At 40.9% G+C, this 25,009-nt stretch overlaps 1 protein-coding gene across 2 annotated transcripts in view; it reads left to right on the top strand.

The window, feature by feature from the left end:
• Window positions 1-25,009, top strand: part of LOC133615912 (protein kinase C-binding protein NELL1-like) — a 547,026-nt gene that overhangs the window by 262,645 nt on the left and 259,372 nt on the right. For both annotated transcript variants that reach the window (XM_061974796.1, XM_061974797.1), the window contains exon 12: window positions 683-811. In XM_061974796.1, the coding sequence (XP_061830780.1) occupies window positions 683-811 (129 nt within the window). The remainder of the gene's footprint in view (window positions 1-682; window positions 812-25,009) is intronic.

Here is a 25,009-nt window from a genome sequence, read left to right as displayed (position 1 = left end):
TGGGCTTTAGTTGATACAACAATTCTACGGCGGGGGTGCAGGAGGCGAGCCTCAGCCAGTGCGTCTTTTGCAGCCGTTTTATGATCGCTCAGCACAAGAAATACTTTACACACATACAGTTGTTGACAAAATACACTGTACATTATATACCTCAGCTAACTAAACTATGGAAATGTATAATATAGTTCATATAGCAATACAGTCTCACTGCACAGCAGGCCAGCAGTTAGCCGAGTCATTGCGCAATCCATGTTGCGGCACTGAGTGACGTGCCTCAACTGGCTGCTGTTCACCGCACCGTCTCTTCTCAGTATTTGAACGGCAAATGTGAAAATTCAACGATTTTGAGTAAAAATAATCTAAAACTGGTGAAGTTAAATGGAAAATAACTTTATAGTATAATCACTGGATACATATAACAATTAATTTTTAAAAAAATTTTTTTACATTTTTTTTCTTTCCATGATGGCAGGTGAGGCCCCGCCTCACCTGCCCCTAGTGACTGCACGTCACTGGTTTATGTACATGTTTTTAATAGATTTTTTTGGTATGCACCGTCAACCTGCCACTGAGTAATTAGTCTGTGGCTGCAATATAGCACATTTACATGTTCATGTTCATTAATGTTCACAGTCCCATGCAAAATAAAGAACATCTGTTTTCTATCATATTTTTTTTTAAGGTTACGACTTCTGCTCAGAGGGGATCATCTGTGGAGACAACTCTGAATGTAAAAATCGGAATACCAAAGCGGAGTGTGAATGCAAGAGCGGCTACGCCTCTATTCACGGGGATTCTACTTACTGCGAAGGTAGGATTTTTAAAACTTCACCCTGCGCATATTCGACTTCAAAGGACTCCTGACATGAAGTCATTGGCATTTTGCTCGTTAAGAACATTTTGATCATCGTATTGGAACATTTGCAGACTGTTTTGGAGAATTAAAAAGAATGGACTCCACGTCAGCGATCACAAAGATCTTGGTCGACCGTAAACTTCGACCTGGATTTCCTTTGCGGTTTGCCTTTAAGTGGAATGACAAGATGGTCAAGCCATTTTCTCGTGTTTAATTTCTACCATGTCTTGACAAACTGGCATTTTGTTCATCTGAGAGTATCGGCGTATCGTAATTTTCCAGTTAATTCAGAAGTGCTTTATCTACGAGTGTCAGAGTTGCTGATTGGCGGACTTGGCGGGGCAATGACTTTGCCTCTGGATAGTACTACTTGTGATGGCGCTATTGGTCACATTTGATTAAGATGGATAGGCTTGCCAAAGAAGTCATTGACGGATTTTCTCATTGCTGATTACTGTTGTCTGTTGGGTCTGCGCCACCATGGACCGAATCCTCTAAACATGCTGAGAGCTGACGAGCCTCAAGGCTTTCGGTCTGTTTGCTTCTGCTTGATCTGCGTGGTAAAGAGGTTTACTCCTAAGCTCTGCTCCAATCCAAGATTGTCCCACAACATATGAGTGAGAACGGGAAGATGCTGATTGTTGGCTCGACAATGTAAATCGTCGAGCCATGGCGAGATCCATGTTTAGGGGTTTTCCTAAAAGGCGGCTCAACTTTCTGTTGCAAATTGATTAGCTGGAAGCCTCCTTCGACATTAAATACGGTTTTCGACACGACCGCTCCATCACTTTCAAATTAGTTTTTTTGTATCAACTTTAAATGACTGTGTGATTAAATAATTACAAAAATAGGTACACCATGTATAAATTCATTTGTGAGAAAGTTATTACATAGTATTCTGCAATCCTATCGGATACAAATTTGGGAATAGCCAGGTTAGCTACACACGTTTTCGTACTTTTCAGACCATAAGGCGCACTTAAATTCCTTAAATTTTCTCAAAAATCGAGAGTACGCCTTATAACCCGGTGCACCTTATGTATGTATTAATTCTGGTTGTGCTTACTGACCTTGAACCAATTGTTTGTGGTACACGGTGTAAAAGTGAGACCAGCAGATAGCAGTCACACATAAGAGATACGCGGGGACTGCATGTTGACGCCTGTTGCTCAATAAATGGCGCTAGCAAGTAAACAATCAAAACCAAAACTTTATAAAACACGAGTCCCCAAATGTTTGGACTCGGGGGCCGTATTAGGTTAAAAAAAAAAAAAAAAAAAAAAAAAAACATATATATATATATGTATATATATATATATATATATATATAGTTCCGAGCGGTAGAAAATTGATTAGAAAGTACATACATTAAAAAAATCATAATAAAAAAAAAAAAAAATAAACATTAAATTTTTTTTAACTTGGGACTTCCCGCGGGCCAGATTTTGGACGTTGGCAGGCCGTGTCCGGCCGATGGGCCGTACTTTGGGGACCGCTGATATAGAACATTACACACGGCGCTCAAAATGTTTTAGCACGACTTTGGTAATCTCGGAAGTGGCACGGCTTGATGAATTGATTGCGCATTGCGGCTACCATAGTCAGACGTACTGTGCTTCAACGTACGGGTATATCATGATGTGTTTGTAAAGACCCCAAAATAGCACTGGAAGACAAATTATCTGGCGTTTTGTTTTGGCCTATTATGCACAACCAACTTTTCTAAATTTGTAAACAAGCCACGGAGGCATTGCGAGGTATTTATAAAGCAATCTCCCCTTCCATACGTCATTAAAACTAGCCGTTACGTCACCGATTGGTCCGTACATCCATATATTGTATAAATGTTGCGCCCGTCCGCCATTGTAGTCGGCACCATAGTCAATAAGATAATTGTTCTCGATCCTCTTGGACATGCAATCACCGCTGTTGCCATTTCTAATACAAAGTAGCAAAAAGTTAGAATTTATATCTGTCAGTAAACTTGCAATGGAAGCGCTTAAAAACTACAACAAAAGATGGCGGAAGAAGACGTGGTCGAAGTGGAGGCACATAAATAAGGGCGTCCACAAACCGGCACATCCTGAAGAGACGGTCAGAATGCAGCTCGAAGATGGTAATCTCTTGATGGCGCATTATGGCTGCCATAGTCAGACGTACTGTGCTTCAACGTACGGTTATATCACGGTGTGTGTGTAAGGACCCCAAAATAGCACATGTTAGAACTATAAGACATATTATCGGGTGTTTTGTTTTAGGTCTATTATGCAAAACCAACTTTTCTTACTTATTGGTACCTGTCGTTGTGTATTTTTAATCTGCGTAAGTCCCAAAAATGTGAAAACAAGCCACGGAGGCATTGCGAGATATTTATAAAACAATCTTGCCTTCCATACATCCTTAAAACTAGCCATTACGTCACTGGTTGGGAACACCATCACCGGATTATCTATATATTGTATAAATATACCCAAAGTGCCTTCCGCACGTCCGCCATAGTCAATACGAACATTTTTTTGATCCCCTCGTTACGGGACATGGACTTACATTTTCACTGTTGCCATTTATAATACAAAGTAGCATGTACCGTATTTTTCAGAATATAAGTCGCACCTGCCGAACATGCATAATAAAGAAGAAAAAAACATATATAAGTCGCACTGGAGCCCGGCCAAACTATGAAAAAAAACTGCGACTTATAGTCCGAAAAATACGGTAGTTAGAATTTATATCTGTCAGTAAACTCGCAATGGAAGCGCTAAAAACGACAACAAAAGATGGCGGAAGAAGACGTGGTCGAAGTGGAGGCACATAAATAAGGCCGCCCACAAACCGGCACATCCTGAAGAGACAGTCAGAAAGCAGCTCGAAGATGGTAATCTCATAAGCGGCATGACTTGGTGGATTGATGGCGCATTACAGCTGCCATAGTCAGACGTACTGCGCTTCAACATACGAGTACATTGCGAGGTATTTATACAACACTCTTGCCTTCCATACGTCTTTAAAACTAGCGTTACACCACCGGTTGGGAACACCGTCACTGGATTATCCATATATTGTATAAGTATATGCAAAGTGCCTTCCGCGCGTCCGCTATTGGAGTCGGCGCCATAGTCAATACGAACATTTTTCTTGATCCTATTGTTACGAGACATGGACATACATTTTCACTGTTGCCATTTCTAATACAAAGTAGCATATAGTTAGAATTTATATCTGCCAGTAAACTTGCAATGGAAGCGCTTAAACACTACAACAAAAGATGGCGGAAGAAGACGTGGTCGAAGTGGAGGCACATAAATAAGGCCGCCCACAAACTGGCACATTCTGAAGAGACAGTCAGAAAGTAGCTCGAAGGTGGTAATCTCATAAGCGGCATGACTTGGTGGATTGATGGCGCATTACAGCTGCCATAGTCAGACGTACTGCGCTTCAACATACGAGTACATTGCGAGGTATTTATACAACAATCTTGCCTTCCATACGTCTTTAAAACTAGCGTTACACCACCGGTTGGGAACACCGTCACTGGATTATCTATATATTGTACAAATATATGCAAAGTGCCTTCCGCGCGTCCGCTATTGGAGTCGGCGCCATAGTCAATACGAACATTTTTCTTGATCCTCTTGTTATGGGACAAGGACATACATTTTCACTGTTGCCATTTCTATTACAAAGTAGCATATAGTTAGAATTTATATCTGTCAGTAAACTCGCAATGGAAGCGCTAAAAACTACAACAAAGAAGACGTGGTCGAAGTGGAGGCACATAAATAAGGCCCCCCCATATCTGGTCAGAAATCAGCCTGTAAAACATAATCTATGCAACATTTTGTTCCAAGGAACCACCATTACATGTTATGTGGACCACAAGAAAGTATTATACAGGTAAAATAAGCTGTACTTATGCATTCATTCTGTGTTTCAAACTAATGTCTGTGCGCAGTGCAGTAACTAACTCTAGCAGTATTGCATCATTGTTGACCTATTTCTGGCACTTTAAAAACCGGGTGCCGATTGTGGCCCTGCAAGGCGATAATGATATACGTTGCACCTGTCAACTCGAGCAAGCAGGGAAGGCAGAAAATGCTGAGATGTGCAGATAACGTACCCTACGAGGAAAAGCAAACGTAGGCACACGCTAATGACTGGTTGGGTCCGTCACAACTGCCTGCTCGCCAAAGCCTTTGATGAAACATGTATTAAGGCGTGCGGGGATAACAACATCGTTGATTTAGGACTTCGTTCAATTGGAAGTCACATGCATGGTGACAAAATATGTTTACCTTCCTCTGACTCCATAAGTACAAGGTTGCAACCATAGGACTGAGGTTATGTTTACACTTTAGGTCTATTACGATTTGTTCGCCCATATGTGGCATGTTTCTGGTGTTGTCATGTTGGTGAGAACAGTCCGAAATCTGATATGTATCCGACTTGACCAATTGGGTCCCCCGTTCATCCGGACAATACCTCATTGAAAGCTAAAGATTCTTGGTCAAAATTGACAGTCGCGACTCAGGTCAGTATCCCAACTCTCCTGGCTCCGACTGTTCACCCACAGACTTCTCAGAACGTTAGTTCCCGACAAACTCCGAGAGCCAAAATGATTGCCGTCTCCCTTTTTAATCGACAGAGCGCCAATAAACCTTAAAGGCACTGCCTTTGCGTGCCGGCCCAGTCACATAATATCTACGGCTTTTCACACATACAAGTGAATGCAACACATACTTGGTCAACAGCCATACAGGTCACACTGAGGGTGGCCGTATAAACAACTTTAACACTGTTACAAATATGAACCCACACCAAACAAAAATGACAAACACATTTCGGGAGAACAGACGCAACATAACAAAACATAAACACAGCAGAACAAATACCCAGAATCCCTTGCAGCACTAACTCTTCCAGGACGCTACAATATACACCCCCCTCTACCCCGAAGGGTGCAGCGTCCAGGCGTCTCTCCTCAAATTGAGTCCAATTTAATTCTGTCTCTGTTTGATTCCTTGCTTCTTGTCCTGTTTAATAGATGTCATCAGTGTTTGAACCTGACAACATAACTCCACATGTGTTCATTTATAGTTTTGATGCCTTCAGTGATAATAACAGAACAAATACCCAGAACCCCTTGCAGCACTAACTCTTCCGGGACGCTACAATATACACCCCCCGCTACTCCCAACCTCCCCCTTCCCCCACCTCAACCCCCCCCCCCAACACCGCCCACCTCAACCTCCTCATGCTCTCTCAGGGAGAGCGTGTCCCGAATTCCAAGCTGCTGTTTTGAGGCATGTTAAAAAAAATAATGCACTTTGTGACTTCAATAATAAATATGGCAGTGCCATGTTGGCATTTTTTTCCATAACTTGAGTTGATTTATTTTGGAAAACCTTGTTACATTGTTTAATGCATCCAGCGGGTTATCACTAATAATGTGTTAATTCCACGACTGTATATATCAGTATCGGTTGATATCGGAATTGGTAATTAAGAGTTGGACAATATTGGAATATCGGATATCGGCAAAAAAGCCATTATCGGACATTTCTAGTAATAACTCGTATAACACTCAAAAGCGCAGATTTCAACCATTGAAATACTTTCTATAGTTCAAGACTTACAGTTATTTAAAAACAGCACTGCACGTCATAATGGCGGCGACAGTTTTGATGTTAAAGGTCTAAAAAAAAAATTATATAGAACAGGGGTGTCAAACTCAAATACAACTGAACAAAGCCGCGGGCCAAGGTTGAACAAATTAACCTTTAACGTACTCTACGAGCTATCCGCTTTTCATCCATTCTAACATCGTTCAGACCCAGTCACAAGATATGTGCGGCTTCTGTACGCACACACGAGCGAATGCAACGCATACTTCATCAACAGCCATACAGGTTACACTGAGGGTGCCAGTATAAAAAACTTAAACACTGTTAGAAATATACGCCACACTGTGAATCCACACCATACAAGAATGACAAACACATTTCGGGAGAACATCCACACCGTAACACAACATAAACACAGCAGAACAAATACCCAGAATCCTTTTAAGCACTAACTCTTCAGGGACGCTACAAAATACACCCCCCGCTACCACCAAACCTCCCCCACACACACACACATCTTGTAGCGTCCCGGAAGAGTTAGTGCTGCAAAGGGTTCTGGTTTATGTGTGGATTCACAGTGTGGCGTATATTTCTAACAGTGTTAAAGTTTTTTATTCAGCTACCCTCAGTGTAACCGGTATCGCTGTTGATGAAGTATGCGTTGCATTCTAATGTGTGTGCGTGCAGAAGCCGCACATGTTTTGTGACTGGGCCAGCACTCGTTTGGCTGGCTGGCTGGTGTTTGGAAGACTCCCGGGAGGATCGGCGGGCCAGCATTAGTGTTAATTTGATATCGCTTCAAGGGCAAAGTGAAATTACACGGCGGGCCAACTGGCCGCGGGTCAGAGTTTGACACCCATGATGTAGAACGTCCGAGGGGCCGGATTGAACATCCTAATGGACCGCATGTGGGCCGCGGGCCGTATTTTGCCTTCCTTCTGGCAAAACACTACCGCTTTAGTCCACTGGCGCCGCCAAAATAAACCAAAACTGAAAGTTCTTAGGTGGGGCTTTAATGTGATGGAGTATATTCACACACTCCTAAGAAGACTTAAAGGATCTACAAACCCCGTTTCCATATGAGTTGGGATATTGTGTTAGATGTAAATATAAACGGAATACAATGATTTGCAAATCCTTTTCAACCCATATTCAATTGAATCTACAAAGACAAGATATTTGATGTTCAAACTCATAAACTTTTTTTTTTTTTTGCAAATAATAATTAACTTAGAATTTCATGGCTGCAACATGTGCCAAATTAGTTGGGAAAGGGCATGTTCACCACTGTGTTACATGGCCTTTCCTTTTAACAACACTCAGTAAACATTTGGGAACTGAGGAGACACATTTTTTAAGCTTCTCAGGTGGAATTCTTTCCCATTCTTGCTTGATGTACAGCTTAAGTTGTTCAACAGTCCGGGGTTCTCCGTTGTGGTATTTTAGGCTTCATAATGCGTCACACATTTTCAATGGGAGACAGGTCTGGACTACAGGCAGGCCAGTCTAGTACATGCACTCTTTTACTATGAAGCCACTTTGATGTAACACGTGGCTTGGCATTGGCTTGCTGAAATAAGCAGGGGCGTCCATGGTAACGTTGCTTGGATGGCAACATATGTTGCTCCAAAACCTGTATGTACCTTTCAGCATTAATGGCGCCTTCACAGATGTGTAAGTTACCCATGTCTTGGGCACTAATACACCCCCATACCATCACAGATGCTGGCTTTTCAACTTTGCGCCTATAACAATCCGGATGGTTCTTTTCCTCTTTGGTCCGGAGGACACGACGTCCACAGTTTCCAAAAACTATTTGAAATGTGGACTCGTCAGACCACAAAACACTTTTCCACTTTGTATCAGTCCATCTTAGATTAGCTCAGGCCCAGCAAAGCCGACGGCGTTTCTGGGTGTTGTTGATGAACGGTTTTTGCCTTGCATAGGAGAGTTTTAACTTGCACTTACAGATGTAGCGACCAACTGTAGTTACTGACAGTGGGTTTCTGAAGTGTTCCTGAGCCCATGTGGTGATATCCTTTACACACTGATGTCGCTTGTTGATGCAGTACAGCCTGAGGGATCGAAGGTCACGGGCTTAGCTGCTTACGTGCAGTAATTTCTCCAGATTCTCTGAACCCTTTGATGACATTACGGACCGTAGATGGTGAAATCCCTAAATTCCTTGCAATAGCTGGTTGAGAAAGGTTTTTCTTAAACTGTTCAACAATTTGTTCACACATTTGTTGACAAAGTGGTGACCCTCGCCCCATCCTTGTTTGTGAATGACTGAGCATTTCCTGGAATCTACTTTCATACCCAATCATGGCACCCACCTTTTCCCAATTTGCCTGTTCACCTGTGGGATGTTCCAAATAAGTGTTTGATGAGCATTCCTCAACTTTATCAGTATTTATTGCCACCTTTCCCAACTTCTTTGTCACGTGTTGCTGGCATCAAATTCTAAAATTAATGATTTTTTTCAAAAAAAAAAAAAGTTTATCAGTTTGAACATCAAATATGTTGTCTTTGTAGCATATTCAACTGAATATGGGTTGAAAATGATTTGCAAATCATTGTATTCCGTTTATATTTACATCTGACACAATTTCCCAACTCATTTGGAAACGGGGTTTGTAAAAGAGTCAACAACACCCGGGTCAACCTCCCTGCCTAGCAAACTGGCGAGGAGTAGCAATTTCATCACCTCACGAATTAAGCATTAAACCATGAGGGACAATGTTGGACTTATTTGTGCAGGACTAAATACATATTTGATGGACATTGATTGATGCTGATCTTTGTTTATCTGTTTGCTTAATACATATATAATATATAAGTTTAGTTATTTGCAGTTGCTCTCTTGTTGCAAGTGAAATATGTTGCTGTCATCTATAATTCAGCATCTGCAGCTGCTTTTATATTGTGAAGTCAATGTTTTGTCTCGATGTGTAGTCAGATTTAGCTACTTCCATGTTGTCCATTGTTTGGCTTCCTACATTATTTAGCGATATCAAGATACGGGATGTCGTTGCAATATGATATGCATCGTAGCAGATATTTAATAATGTAAAAGGAAGGTTTTGTTGCTGCTAAGCATTGCATCATCTGCATGTAACATTCCTTATCCACTTCATCCACGCAGACTTCAGCTACAACGGCCGCGTTTAAGCAGGAGGTGAGAACATTCCGAACGAGCGAAATATTGGACGTGCCATCAAAAACAATATAACAAAAAAAATAATTGTGTATTGCTATTTCTCCTTATGTATTTTTTTAATTTTTAAATTTTTTTTATTCCAGCCCCTTTAAACATCAAGCAGGCTTTTTTTTTTTCAAAGCAATATGAAACTAAAGCTCAACAATGTACATTGGAATAACTATTGCTTTTTTTTTCATTATTTAAAGAAAAAAAGTATAGACATTTTTAATCACTGCGTGTACGGATTGCATGTACACGTATTAAAAATGCTTTCCACTAATTTGAAATAAGAGACTGAAATTATACTTTCTTACATATAATTGCATTACTGGGTCAGATGTATGAACATTAAGATTTGTAAAGTCTGTGTCATGGTTTTGAATGACATATCTCATGCAGGGGTCTTCAATTAAAACTGAGGAAGATCCGTTCATGAAAATATTCTCACAGCGAACGTCGTAAGACGAAATGACATCAAACCCATACTGTATGAATATTGGATTTTTTGGACTATAAGGCGCACTTAAAATCCTTTAATTTTCTCAAAACTCGACAGTGCGCCTTATTTTGGTTGTGCTTACCGATCTCGAAGCTTTTTCATTTGGTACATGGTGAAATTATAAGTTTGACCAGTAGATGGCAGTCACACATAAGAGATACATGTAGACTGCAATATGACTCAAGTAAACAACATCAAAATGTTATATGTTCCATTGAAAACATAGAACATTACACACGGTGCTCAAAAATCTATGAACATGTTTTAGTACGACTTTGGTAAGCTATGGTCTACATAACATGTAATGGTGGTTCTTTTGTTAAAATGTTGCATAGATTATGTTTTACAGATCATCTTCGTTTTGCAGGCGGTCTTATTTACGTGGCTCACCGTCATCTTTGTTGTAGCGGTGTAGCGTGCAAGGACGGGAGTGGAAGAAGTGTCAAAAGATGGAACTAACTGTTTTAATGACATTCAGACTTTACTTAAATCAATAACGGAGCAGCATCTCCTCATCCGGAAACAACAACAAAGCCGGAAATGTGGCCCATGAAAAACCGTCCGACCGAAGTTCCTTGGGTGAATAATGTAAACTCACTACACCGGTATGTTTTAGCGCTTTCATGGCGAGTTTACTGACAGATATAAGTAAGAACTTTACACTACTTTATATTAAAAATGGCAACAGCTGAGGATGAATGTCCCATAACAAGAAGATAGAGAAAAAAATGCAGATCCCAAATACAGATCAGCAGGTACCAGAAGGTAAGAAAAGTTGCTTTTGCATAATATTGCGAAACAAAACGCCAGATAATATGTCTTACCTTACACCATAATAATACTCGTATGTTGAAGCACATCAAGCGGTGCGGCTTCATAGCTTACCAAAGTCGTACTAAAACATTTTGATCCATTTTTGAGCACCGTGTGTAATGTTTTATATTTTCAATGGAACATATACAATGTTGGTGTTGTTTACTTGAGTCATATTGCCATCATAGTGCGGTCTACACGTATCTCTTATGTTTGACTGCCATCTACTGGTTACACTTATCATTACACCATGTACCAAATAAAATTGCTTCGAGATCGTCGGTAAGCAAAACCAGAATGATTCCTTACATTAGGCGGGTTATAAGGCGCACTGTTGAGTTTTGAGGGAACAAAAGGATTTACTATAGTACTGTGCTTCAACATACAAGTATTATTATGGTGTGTGTATAAGGTAAGACATATTATCTGGCGTTTTTTTCCCGCAATATTATGCAAAAGCAACTTTTCTTACCTTCTGGTACCTGCTGATCTGTATTTGGGATCTGCATAGGTCCTGAAAAAGTATGTGCGTCCGCCTTTGTAGTCCGTGTCAAGCTTCTTCTTTTTCACTATCTTCTTGTTATATGGGATATTCATCCTCCGCTGTTGCCATTTCTAATATAAAATAGTGTAAAGTTCTAACTTATATCGGTCAGTAAACTCGCCATGAAAGCGCTAAAACATACCGGTGTCGTGAGTTTACATTATTCACCCAAGGAACTTTATTTATTAGAGAGTTCCGGTCGGATGGTTTCTGGCGTTGTTATTGCACTAGTGAGCCACGGATGAGGAGATGCTGCTCCGTTATTGATTGAAGTAAAGTCTGAATGTCATTAAAACAGTTAGCTCCATCTTTTGACACTTCTTCCTACCCCCGTCCTTGCACGCTACACCGCTACAACAAAGATAACGCTGCCGAAGGTGAGCCACGTAAATAAGACCGCCCACAAAACGGCGCATCCGGAAGCGACTGTCAGAAAGCGGCTTGAAGATGATCTGTAAAACATAATCTATGCAACATTTTGACCAAATAACCACCATCACATGTTATGTAGACCACAAGGAAGTGTTTTACATTTAGAAAAATATTAAATAATATGACCCCTTTAATGCGCCCTATAATCCGGTGCGCCTTTTGTATGAAAATAACCCTGACTAGACCCGCTCATCGGCAGTGCGCCTTATAATCCGGTGAGCCCTATGGTCCGGAAAACACGGTAGTTTGAACTTTGCACCTGCACTTAGGACTGAAAGAAAACAGGACCAGATTTCTATTTAGGGATAAAAGGTGCATCTTACATCAGTGCTTCTGCCATTTCAACAAATCTTGGTGGAAAAAATCAACAATTATAAACACTGTTGCATATGTACACTCATTGGCGAAGGAAGATTAGTGCTACGGTTTCAAATAATATGAGACACAGTCATTTTGGAACTAGGTACTATGATATATAAACATAACCAGTCCATTCACTTTTAAATGTTCCGTTTTGTGCAACAACTTTCCTTACCTTCGAGCGAGCCATAATGTTCTTACTTGCTTCTCATGCATGTAGGTAAACAAATTATTTAATTGGCTCATTTAAGTGATGTCACCTTGCTTCCCCCAACAATAAACCGTAATAACTGTATTTATCGCACTTTCAATCTGTCGCCGCGACCACCATCTACAATGGTCTGCTAACATCATTATACTTTAACATTATTAGGGATGTACACATAAATAACATTAAAAATACCTCTGATAACCAATAAAAAAAACATGCTCCAATGAGGCAACATTCCTTGTACTGTGCAAGAGGTGGTTTAGTGCAGGTGTCTACTGTAATATTAACACTGAATTAATCATTTCATCATCTTGATTTTAATCCTAATCAATAATTATATTAAACTATATATGGAACTGTTGTTAATAACACTTATTATTTATTAATCACATAAGCTTTAGGCTTAGGTCAGCCTGATTAGTATTTTTTTTATTGTATTTAAATAATTATTACTAACCAAATAAACTGCAAAAGAAGGGACTAAAAATAAATGTACATACACTCATGCTGTGCAAAACTAAATAAACAAAATTAACAATGAATAGGTTTCCTAACTAAACTGTTCATAAAATTAGAGCGCAAACAAAAAAAACAGCTTGACCATTTTAGTCATAATTTTTGCGCTTATGAAAACTTCTCTATGACCTTAGCTCCAGACTTATTCTGATATTCCTAACTAAACTGTTCATAAAAATAAAGTGCAAACGAAAAAAACCGCTTGACCACTTTAGTCATAATTTTTGCGCTTATGAAAACTTCTCTATGACCTTAGCTCCAGACTTATTCTGATATTCCTGACTAAACTGTTCATAAAATTAAAGTGCAAACAAAAAAAACAGTTTGACCACTTTAGTCATAATTTTTGCGCTTATGAAAACTTCTCTATGACCTTAGCTCCAGACTTATTGTGATATTCCTAACTAAACTGTTCATAAAATTAAAGTGCAAACAAAAAAACCAGCTTGACCACTTTAGTCATAATTTCTGCGCTTATGAAAACTTCTCTATGACCTTAGCTCCAGACTTATTCTGATATTCCTAACTAAACTGTTCATAAAAATAAAGTGCAAACAAAAAAAACAGCTTGACCACTTTAGTCATAATGTTTGCGCTTATGAAAACTTCTCTATGACCTTAGCTCCAGACTTATTCTGATATTCCTAACTAAACTGTTCATAAAATTAAAGTGCAAACAAAAAAAACAGTTTGACCACTTTAGTCATAATTTTTGCGCTTATGAAAACTTCTCTATGACCTTAGCTCCAGACTTATTGTGATATTCCTAACTAAACTGTTCATAAAATTAAAGTGCAAACAAAAAAAACAGCTTGACCACTTTAGTCATAATGTTTGCGCTTATGAAAACTTCTCTATGACCTTAGCTCCAGACTTATTCTGATATTCCTAACTAAACTGTTCATAAAATTAAAGTGCAAACAAAAAAAACAGCTTGACCACTTTAGTCATAATTTTTGCGCTTATGAAAACTTCTCTATGACCTTAGCTCCAGACTTATTCTGATATTCCTAACTAAACTGTTCATAAAATTAAAGTGCAAACAAAAAAACCAGCTTGACCACTTTAGTCATAATTTTTGCGCTTATGAAAACTTATAACGTATGACCTTAGCTCCAGACTTATTCTGATATTTTGTGATTAACATTACTGCCATAAAAGGTGGAAAAGTGTATTATGACTGAGTACCGTGGTACCATACGGATCAAAGCTGAGAAACAGATAAATTTTGGCAGCCCTCCAGAGGGCGCTCGTGGAGAAAAAACCCCCCAAAAAACACCGGTTTAGGGCGAACAAAATCAGGCACACCGGACCTCACAGTGTAAACAAACACAGCGTCGATCGGGCATCCTCACATTAAATGTCGTGCAAATACTCGTCAGCAAGAAAAAAAACTAAACTTTACTAGCGGCTCTTTAGCGCCGCCCTAGTGGCTCCTTGGACCTCTTTCAGAGATGTGTGAAAATGGAAAAACATGAAGACAATTTTGTATTTTTTCTGTGTTGGCCCTGCAATGAGGTGGCGACTTGTCCAGGGTGTACCCCGCCTTCCGCCCGATTGTAGCTGGGATAGGCTCCAGCGCCCCCCGCGACCCCAAAAGGGAATAAGCGGTAGAAAATGGATGGATGGATGTTTTAATATATTTTCTGTAGGAGGACAAACATGACACAAACCTTCCTAATTGTTAGAAATCTCACTGTTTATGTTATACATGCTTCACTGATGAGAGATATCAGTTTTGTCCTACTAATTTCAGCGACCCTTGAACTCACCATAGTTTTACAACTTCCACAGCTGCCACAGAAAGACATGTTTTATGCCACTCTTTCTTTGTCTCATTTTGTCCACTAAATGTTTTATACTGTGCGTGAATGCACAAAGGTGGGCTTTGTTGATTTTATTGATTTGCTGGAGTGCTTATCAGGCATATTTGGTCAATCCATGACCGCAAGCTAATCAATGCTAGCATGCTATTTAGGCTAGTTGTATGTACATATTGCATCATTATGCCTCGTTTGTAGGTATATTTGAGCTCAGTTAATTTCCTTTACTTATGTCCTCTGTGTATCTAATGTATATTTGCATGTCTCATGACACATTATCTGTATATAAAATATTGCCTGCATTCCTGATAGTTGTTTGCGTGCCATGTTGTTCCAGACAACAGCAAACGTTACCCAGCTTGCAAAGATTGTAATAAATCCATTAGAAGAAGACAGCCTGCAGTTTCCTTAAACTTGGACACACACATCTATACCGTTGGCCATTCTGAGCCAGTAATTTCCAGAAGTTATCTCATCCTCTGAGAAGCCTCTGTTTTAATAATGTTTTTCAATGTTGCGAAAATGTGTAGAATAAAAATGTAAATACAACATTTCTGTCAATGAAGATTTGCATCAGCCTTTGATAGTAGGCTAATATAGCTAATATAGACACTTACATTATGTGTTTTCTTCATTATAACTAAAAGCTTTTAATTTTTTGTGGCTCCAGACGGATTATTTTTTTGTATTTTTGGTCCAATATGACTCTTTCAACATTTCGGGTTGCCGACCCCTGCCTTAGAAAGACTCATGTGCCACCAAAGAAGCTAAAAAGGCCTGGTGCTCTTCCACCGCTGGTGGGTCTGAAAGGTGAAAAATCCCTCTAGAGACGACCCCAGTGCCAAAGCCATTTACCATCTGGACCCGTAGGCCACCATACACTAGTGATGTGCGATACCACTGATTTTCTTCTTTCCCATCTAATACTGAGTCATATTGAGGCTAGTAAATGCGATACTGATACATTGTGCAAATACACCTAATGTCTCCGGTAACTTTTAAAACGTAGTGTAGTTGCATTTTTACCACTTATGGGAAATCATCTTAAAAAAATATATAAAATCACAGGACGAAACAAATGTCAGGTTCAAACACTAATGCCATTTATTAAACAGACAAAGAAGCAAGGAATTAAACAGAGACATAACTCAATTTAGCTCAATTGAGGAGAAACATCTGGGCTGTACTCTTGTACAGTCTCCCACCACGCTCTGACGAAAGATTGTACGCCTCTTCTTTTATTTGGACTTTCCCTGATTACATGGCAACAGCTGTTTCTAAAGGTAGGGGGTCGTAAACAGCCACTGCCTATGGTCACAAAACAGTTAAAAGAAATGGTGCTTGGAACGGGGTCCTCTCCGCTTTGTAGATCTCGGGTCAAGACACAATCTTCCTGTGGATTACAATACATCAAAGAAACCGACACCTTCATGTCGCTTTCCATCCTGTTCAAACACTGACGACATATATTAAACAGACAAAGAAGCAAGGAATTAAACAGAGACAGAATTCAATTTAGCTAAAATGAGGAAAAACATATGGGCTGTACTCTTGTACAGTCCCCCACCACGCTCTGAGGAAAGATTGTACGCCTCCTCTTTTATTTAGACTTTCCCTGATTACATGGCAACAGCTGTTTCTAAAGGAAGGGGGTCGTAAACAACCACTGCCTTTGGTCACAAAACAGTTCAAAGAAAAGGTGCCTGGAGGGGAGTCCTCTCCGCTTTGTAGCTCTCGGGTCAAGACAAAATCTTCCTGTGGATTACAATACATCAAAGAAACCGACAGCTTCATGTCGCTTCCCATCCTGTTCAAACACTGATGACATATATTAAACAGACAAAGAAGCAAGGAATTAAACAGAGACAGAATTCAATTTAGCTCAATTGAGGAGAAACATCTGGGCTGTACTCTTGTACAGTCTCCCACCACGCTCTGACGAAAGATTGTACGCCTCCTCTTTTATTTGGACTTTCCCTGATTACATGGCAACAGCTGTTTTTAAAGGAAGGGGGGCGTAAACAGCCACTGCCTTTGGTCACAAAACAGTTCAAAGAAAAGGTGCCTGGAGGGGTGTCCTCTCCGCTTTGTAGATCTCGGGTCAAGACAAAATCTTCCTGTGGATTACAATACATCAAAGAAACTGACACCTTCATGTCGCTTCCCATCCTGTTCAAACACTGATGACATATATTAAACAGACAAAGAATCAAGTAATTAATCAGAAACAGAATTCAATTTAGCTCAAATGAGGAAAACATATGGGCTGTACTCTTGTACAGTCTCTCACCACGCTCTGAGGAAAGATTGTACGCCTCTTCTTTTATTTGGACTTTCCCTGATTACATGGCAACAGCTGTTTCTAAAGGAAGGGGGTCGTAAACAGCCACTGCTTTTGGTCACAAAACAGTTCAAAGAAAAGGTGCCTGGAGTGGGGTCCTCTCCGCTTTGTAGATCTCAGGTCAAGACAAAATCTTCCTGTGGATTACAATACATCAAAGAAACGGACACCTTCATGTCGCTTCCCATCCTACACAGATGAGTTTTACAAGCCTTTTGATTGGTAAGATCAAAGACGGCTTTTGTCTGCTCGCCGGGAACTTATTGAAACACAAAAGTTTTGTGATAACATAGATACAAATATTCTGACAACAAATAATTGCATTATCTGATTTCTATTCAACTCTGTATGTGGTGTCTCCAAATAGCCTACAATAAAAGGATACATACGTTTGCTGTTAAAGAATACTGAGTGACTCATTTTAATTGTAATGTTCTATATTTCCAATGGAACATATAAAATGTTGGTGTTGTTTACTTGAGTCATATTGCAATCTACCCGTATCTCTTATGTGTGACTGCCATCATATTGCAGTCTACACGTATCTCTTATGTGTGACTGCCATCTACTGGTCACACCACTGCCACCTTTGGCGAGGTCACAACCAAAATGATTCCCGTACATTAGGCGCACTGTCGAGTTTTGAGAAAATGAAAGGATTTTAAGTGCGCTTTATAGTCCGAAAAATAGGGTCGTTTTGAGAAGCAGGAAGTTATCAATATTGGCACTGGCTTGAAAAAATAAATCACGCATCTCCAATGATTATTTTGTATTTGCCATTAACTTTAATTGGTCATGGGGTCCGGGGACGGCAGTTACTTGATCCGGATGCGGACCAAGGTCACAATTTGGGGATGGCTGATCTCGTGAGTTAAAGGGGAACATTATCACCAGACCTATGTAAGCGTCAATATATACCTTGATGTTGCAGAAAAAAGACCATATATTTTTTTAACCGATTTCAGAACTCTAAATGGGTGAATTTTGGCGAATTAAACGCCTTTCTATTATTCGCTCTTGGAGCAATCCGCCATTTTCTCAAACACATTACAAACACCGAGTCAAATCAGCTCTGTTATTTTCCGTTTTTTCGACTGTTTTCCGTACCTTGGAGACATCATGCCTCGTCGGTGTGTTGTCGGAGGGTGTAACAACACGAACAGGGACGGATTCAAGTTGCACCAGTGGCCCAAAGATGCGAAAGTGGCAAGAAATTGGACGTTTGTTCCGCACACTTTACCGACGAAAGCTGTGCTACGACAGAGATGGCAAGAATGTGTGGATATCCTGCGACACTCAAAGCAGATGCATTTCCAACGATAAAGTCAAAGAAATCTGCCGCCAGATACCCATTGAATCTGCCGGAGTGTGTGAGCAATTCAGGGACAAAAGACCTCTGTAGCACGGCAAGCAATGGCGGCAGTTTGTTCCCGCAGACGAGCGAGCTAAACCCCCTGGATGTCTTGGCTCACACCGTCCCTTATGCCACCGAAGATGATCAAGAGAAGAATATCGACCCTAGCTTCCCTGGCCTGCTGACATCAACTCCAAAACTGGACAGATCAGCTTTCAGGAAAAGATAGCGGATGAGGGTATGTCTACAGAATATATTAATTGATGAAAATTGGGCTGTCTGCACTCTCAAAGTGCATGTTGTTGCCAAATGTATTTCATTTGCTGTAAATCGAGTTCATAGTTGTTAGTTTCCTTTAATGCCAAACAAACACATACCAATCGTTGGTTAGAAGGCGATCGCCGAATTCGTCCTCGCTTTCTCCCGTGTCGCTGGCTGTCGTGTCGTTTTCGTCGGTTTCGCTTGCATACGGTTCAAACCGATATGGCTCAATAGCTTCAGTTTCTTCTTCAATTTCGTTTTCGCTACCTGCCTCCACACTACAACCATCCGTTGCAATACATGCGTAATCTGTTGAATCGCTTAAGCCGCTGAAATCCGAGTCTGAATCCGAGCTAATGTCGCTATAGCTTGCTGTTCTATGCGCCATGTTTGTTTGTGTTGGCATCACTATGTGACGTCACAGGAAAATGGACGGGTGTATATAACGATGGTTAAAATCAGGCACTTTGAAGCTTTTTTTAGGGATATTGCGTGATGAGTAACATTTTGAAAAAACTTTGAAAAATAAAATAAGCCACTGGGAACTGATTTTGAATGGTTTTAACCCTTCTGAAATTGTGATAATGTTCCCTTTTAAGACTACAAACTACACTGATGCTAACGATCCATTGGTGAGAATTAAGAAGATAGTTCATGTCTCGTGCTGCTCAGTGCGCCGCCTACCTGATGCCGCTCCATTCTACTTACTTTTTTAACATTTGCACTAATTGGCATATCATCGTCTTGTTATCCTCATCAGCTCTTGTTTATGCTGTGAGTAATTCTCCCAGCAGATCTCGCACATCTGAATCCTCACTCGGCGCCTGAGGACACAGAAACATTACGCTGGTGTTGTCTAGCTGTCGACTCCCTAATTACAGCCTCAAACAATGTTGTTTTTTGTCTCCACACAATGGCTTCAACGCATTCGGGCTAAAATCGAAATATCAAACGTCTAGGACTAGAAACACGACGTCCTGTTTCTGTGCGGAATGCATTAGGGATTCCCATTTAATACGTTAGGTTGCAATCTTATCCAATCAATCCAATCCACTTCATTTGTATAGCACATTTAAACAACAGAAAAAACAATATTCAAATATTATCCTTAGCTCCACCAATGACTGAATAAAAACAAAAAAATACATATAAAATCAATATAAAAATAAATATGATTTAAAACGATTTTAAAGGGTAAAAACAATAAATAGAAATCAACATTTTAAAAACACCGAGGACCACAGAGGATCGCTCACGTAGTGTTAAAAGCCAAAGAATAAAAGTGGGTTTTAAGATGAGACTTAAAACACTCCACTGTGGTAGCAGTTTGAACATGGAGGGGCAGAGTGTTCCAGAGCTTAGGGCCGACCACAGATCAGAATCAGATCAGAATCAGAATCAGAATCGTTTTATTGCCATTGTTTGAGAACAGGTTCACAAACTAGGAATTTTTCTTGGTGCAATCGTGCAACATAAAACACATATAACACCGATTTGGTAATAACAAGAGCTGTAACTGAGCTATCAGATCTTGTTATAGACTAAGAAAAAATTCTAGGGAGCTACTATTAGGAGTTATTGTTCATGTGCCAAGTCCGAGTCCATGGTTCTCGCCCGGAAAAGGGTGGAGTGCCATCTCCGGGTTGGGGACGAGATATTGCCCCAAGTGGAGGAGTTCAAGTACCTCAGAGTCTTGTTCACGAGTGAGGGAAGAGTGGATCGTGAGATCGACAGGCGGATCGGTGCGGCGTCTTCAGTAATGCGGACGCTGTATCGATCCGTTGTGGTGAAGAAGGAGCTGAGCCGGAAGGCAAAGCTCTCGATTTACCGGTCGATCTACGTTCCCATCCTCACCTATGGTCATGAGCTTTGGGTTATGACCTAAAGGACAAGATCACGGGTACAAGCGGCCGAAATGAGTTTCCTCCGCCGGGTGGCGGGGCTCTCCCTTAGAGGTAGGGTGAGAAGCTCTGCCATCCGGGAAGAGCTCAAAGTAAAGCCGCTGCTCCTCCACATCGAGAGGAGCCAGATGAGGTGGTTCGGGCATCTGGTCAGGATGCCACCCGAAGGCCTCCCTAGGGAGGTGTTTAGGGCACGTCTGACCGGTAGGAGGCCGCGGGGAAGACCCAGGACACGTTGGGAAGACTATGTCTTGTGGGTCTGGATGGACCGTGGTCTCCTGCCTGAGGGGAGAGGGGAGAATAGTGTGTGTCCAGGGTGAGAAGAGTCAGCTGTGATCCGACCCACACGCCTCCTGGTCCTGGAGGAGAACAAGTCCTGGAGGGATGGGAGCTTGCAGCCAATCACCTTTTCAGCAGCACGTACGATGCGCTGCAGGCGATGCTTATCCTGGACTGTGGCGCCAGGGAACCACACGGTGATGGAGTACTCTCCCCCTGGCTCTTCTCCCTGTAGACAAACTGCTGCACCTCCAGTCACCAGTCTGTAAAACTGCTCAAGTTTGCGGATGACACTACCCTCATCGGGCTCATCTCGGATGGCGATGAGTCCGCCTACAGGAGAGAGGTGGACCGGCTGGCGTCCTGGTGCAGCCACAACAACCTGGAGCTGAACGCCCAGAAAACAGTGGAGATGATCATGGACTTCAGGAAAGTCACAGCCCCAAGATCCCCCCTCACCCTGATTGACTCTCCCACCCCCGTCTCCATTGTAGACTCCTTCCGTTTTTTGGGCACCACCATCACCCAGGACCTCAAGTGGGAGTCGACCATCAGCTCCCTCATCAAGAAGGCCCAGCAGAGGATGCACTTCCTGCGGCAACTGAGGAAACTTAAGGTGCCGACCGAGATGCTGGTGCAGTTTTACTCAGCCATCATAGAGTCCATCCTGACCTAGAGAAGGCCCTGTCTCCCCTGGTTTTAAGTCTTGTCTTGGAGCTGGCTCTCGGACCTCAGAGCGCGCGCAGGAGTGTAAATTTGGATGAGGTCCGAGATATAATGAGGTGCCAGTCCATGCAAAGCTTTAAAAGCAAACAGCAAGGTTTTAAAATCAATTCTAAAATGAACAGGGAGCCAGTGCAAACTCTGAAGAATTGGGGTTATATGCTGGCGTTTCCTGGCCCCTGTTAAAAGTCTTTCTGCCGCATTCTGGACTAACTGCAACCAGGAGAGAGCTTTTTGGCTAATGCCAGCATAAAGTGCATTGCAGTAGTCCAGGCCACTTGAAATAAAAGCATGCACGACTTGTTCAAAAAGGTTAAAAGATAAAAACGGTTTTACCTTTGCTAAAAGACGAAGATGATAAAAACACGATTTTTAAAACGATATTGACTTGTTTGTCAAGTTTAAAATCGCTCTCTATAGTGACGCCAAGGCTAGTGACTTTGGGACGCACATAATGTAGCAACGGTCCCAAGTCTAGTGAGGGCTGGACCAAAAACTACAATTTCAGTTTTTCCCTCATTCATTATTAAAAAATTCTGGGCTAATCAAGCCTTGACGTCGAATAGACAGTTGAGAAGGGGTGTATCTTAGAGACCGTTGTTGCCTCTGACAGATCCGAGCATGGGTCTAGTTCAGGGGTGTCCAAACTTTTTGTTCCCAAGGGTCAAAGTGAAAATGTGCCAATGGACTTTTACCATGCAACAGCAGCATGAGTGAGAAATTCAGCCTAATACCGGCAATAATGAACTACGAGGTAGTAGAGATAGTATCACAGTCATGTGCCTAATTCAGTCAGCATGTATCTTTTATGTACATTTTTGACCTCAAAACCTTCAAAAAGGTTTTTGTTTTTTTTTGCAGATTTTGGCCATTTCCAGGTGTTGTTCTGTAACCAGTTCCTCTTATATATTTCATCCATTTCGACATATGGAGGATGCTACATTTCGAAGTGTTTAGGTTTTCATTATAGGACGTGGGCAATGCAATCCAAGACGCATCGAAAAGTCACCACCTTACCGTACAACAGGCCTGGGCAATTATTTTGACTCGGGGGCCAAATTTAGAGAACAAAATGTGTCTGGTGGTCAGTGTATCTGACTTTTAGGAACACTAATACAAAACCTCACAATAATGTCTCATTGAATGCTAAACGTTTTATGACAGACCGCCATCATTCATCTAAAGGCTTAGTGGCCACATACGTGGACAGCACCTTTTAGCTCTTATTTACAAAATTGTGTACACTACTGAATTGGGGTCTTATGCCGACATATGGAAACTTATACTGATATCTGGTGGTGTCAGAAGAGTATAACATACAATGGAATTTGGAAAAAAAATGAAGTACACGTATTAACTATGAACGGTAAAACACTAAATATCGACAACATATGAACGTCACACCCCGTCTCGATCGACATATTTTACAATCAAGCGAAACACAAAAAAAATGCAACAAACACAGCGAAATATGAACGTGCAGGGTAAAACAAAACACACCTACAATCTGATATATCTGATATATCACTAAACTTTAGTACTTTGTTGTAAAAATCCTCTTCCACGTCTGTTCCTGACACCAGTATTTCAGGCTGGCGGCTCTGGAAACACTCTGTGGAAACGCTCCCCACCCACACTGCTTGGTGCCTCGTCTGAGCTGCTGTGACTTAGATTACCATAGTAACTAATTAGATTACCATAGTAACTAGTATATCCTGCAAAAGGGCAGATTCCAACCATTGAAACACTTTGTATAGATCAAGACTTACGCTCATTTGAAAACATCACTGCACATCATAATGGCAGCTACGGTTTCCATCTTAAAGATCTAAAACAAATTGGGGGAATGTCCGACGGGCCAGATTGAAAATCAGGTCACACTGAGGGTGGCTGTATGAACAAGTTTAACACTGTTACAAATATGCGCCACACTGTGAACCCACACCAAACAAGAATGACAAACACATTTCGGGAGAACATCCGCACCGTAACGCAACATAAACACAACAGAACAAATACCCAGAATGCCTTGCAGTACTAACTCTTCCGGGACGCTACAATATAAACCCCCCCGGTACCCCCTACCCCCACCCACCTCAATCCCGCCCACCTCAACCTCCTCATAGTCTCTCTCAGGGAGAGCATGTCCCAAATTCCAAGCTGCTGTTTAGATAGCTAGATAGATAGTACTTTATTGATTCCTTCAGGAGAGTTCCCTCAGGAAAATTAAAATTCCAGCAGCAGTGTACAAAATTGAGATCGAATTTAAAAAGTAAAAAGTAAATAATGGGGTTATAAATTGAAACAGAATAGAAAAATATTACAATAAGAATACACATTAAAAGCAACAATGAGAATAAAAATATAACAGTAAAAAAATAAGAATATAGCAAGAGAAACTAGGCAGTAGTGATCATGTTATGAAAAAGTATTGCACTGTTATTGTTTTGAGGCATGTTAAAAAAAATAATGCACTTTGTGACTTCAATAATAAATATGGCAGTGCCATGTTGGCATTTTTTTCCATAAATTGAGTTGATTTATTCTGGAAAACCTTGTTACATTGTTTAATGCATCCAGCGGGGGCATCACAACAAAATTAGGCATAATAATGTGTTAATTCCTCAACTGTATATATCGGTATCGGTTGATATCGGAATCGGTTTTTAAGAGTTGGACAATATCGGTGTCATGTCTGTGTGATCATGTTTTGTTTAAGTTATGTTCTGCTTGGTTTTGGACTCTTTTTAGTTCCTGCTTTTCACTCCCTTGTCTTGTTTCCATGGTTACCCATTAGTTTCACCTGTTCCACGTTTGGACTCATCGTGCACTCTTGTTTGTCACCATAGCAACCCATTAGTTTTCACCTGCCCTCACGACTCACGCACCTGTCTTTAATCATGTCACAATTATTTAAACCCATTGTTGCCAGGAAGTCTCCCTGGAGACATCACACCCCTGACACTCTGCTTCATGCCATGTTTACGTTTCATGCCCAGTTCACGCTGCTTGCTTCATAGTCCATGCCAAGTAAGTTTTTGTTTATTAATGCCACAGTTAGTGTTTTTGTTTCATTGTTTGTAGTTTCTGCCTTTGTGCAAGTTTTGTGTTTATAGCCAAGTTTTGTACCTCCACTGTGAGCGCCTTTTGTTTGTTCCTTTTTATTGTCATTATATTAACATACGCCACGTATGGTCCAAATCATTTGCACCACGGGAGAACAAATCACGCCATAGTCCTTGTCTTGACAATCGGATATTGGTAAAAAAGCCA

This window comes from Nerophis lumbriciformis, linkage group LG15, assembly GCF_033978685.3.
Source record: "Nerophis lumbriciformis linkage group LG15, RoL_Nlum_v2.1, whole genome shotgun sequence".
Lineage (NCBI taxonomy): Eukaryota > Metazoa > Chordata > Actinopteri > Syngnathiformes > Syngnathidae > Nerophis > Nerophis lumbriciformis.
This window is presented reverse-complemented; position numbering and strand designations above follow the sequence as displayed.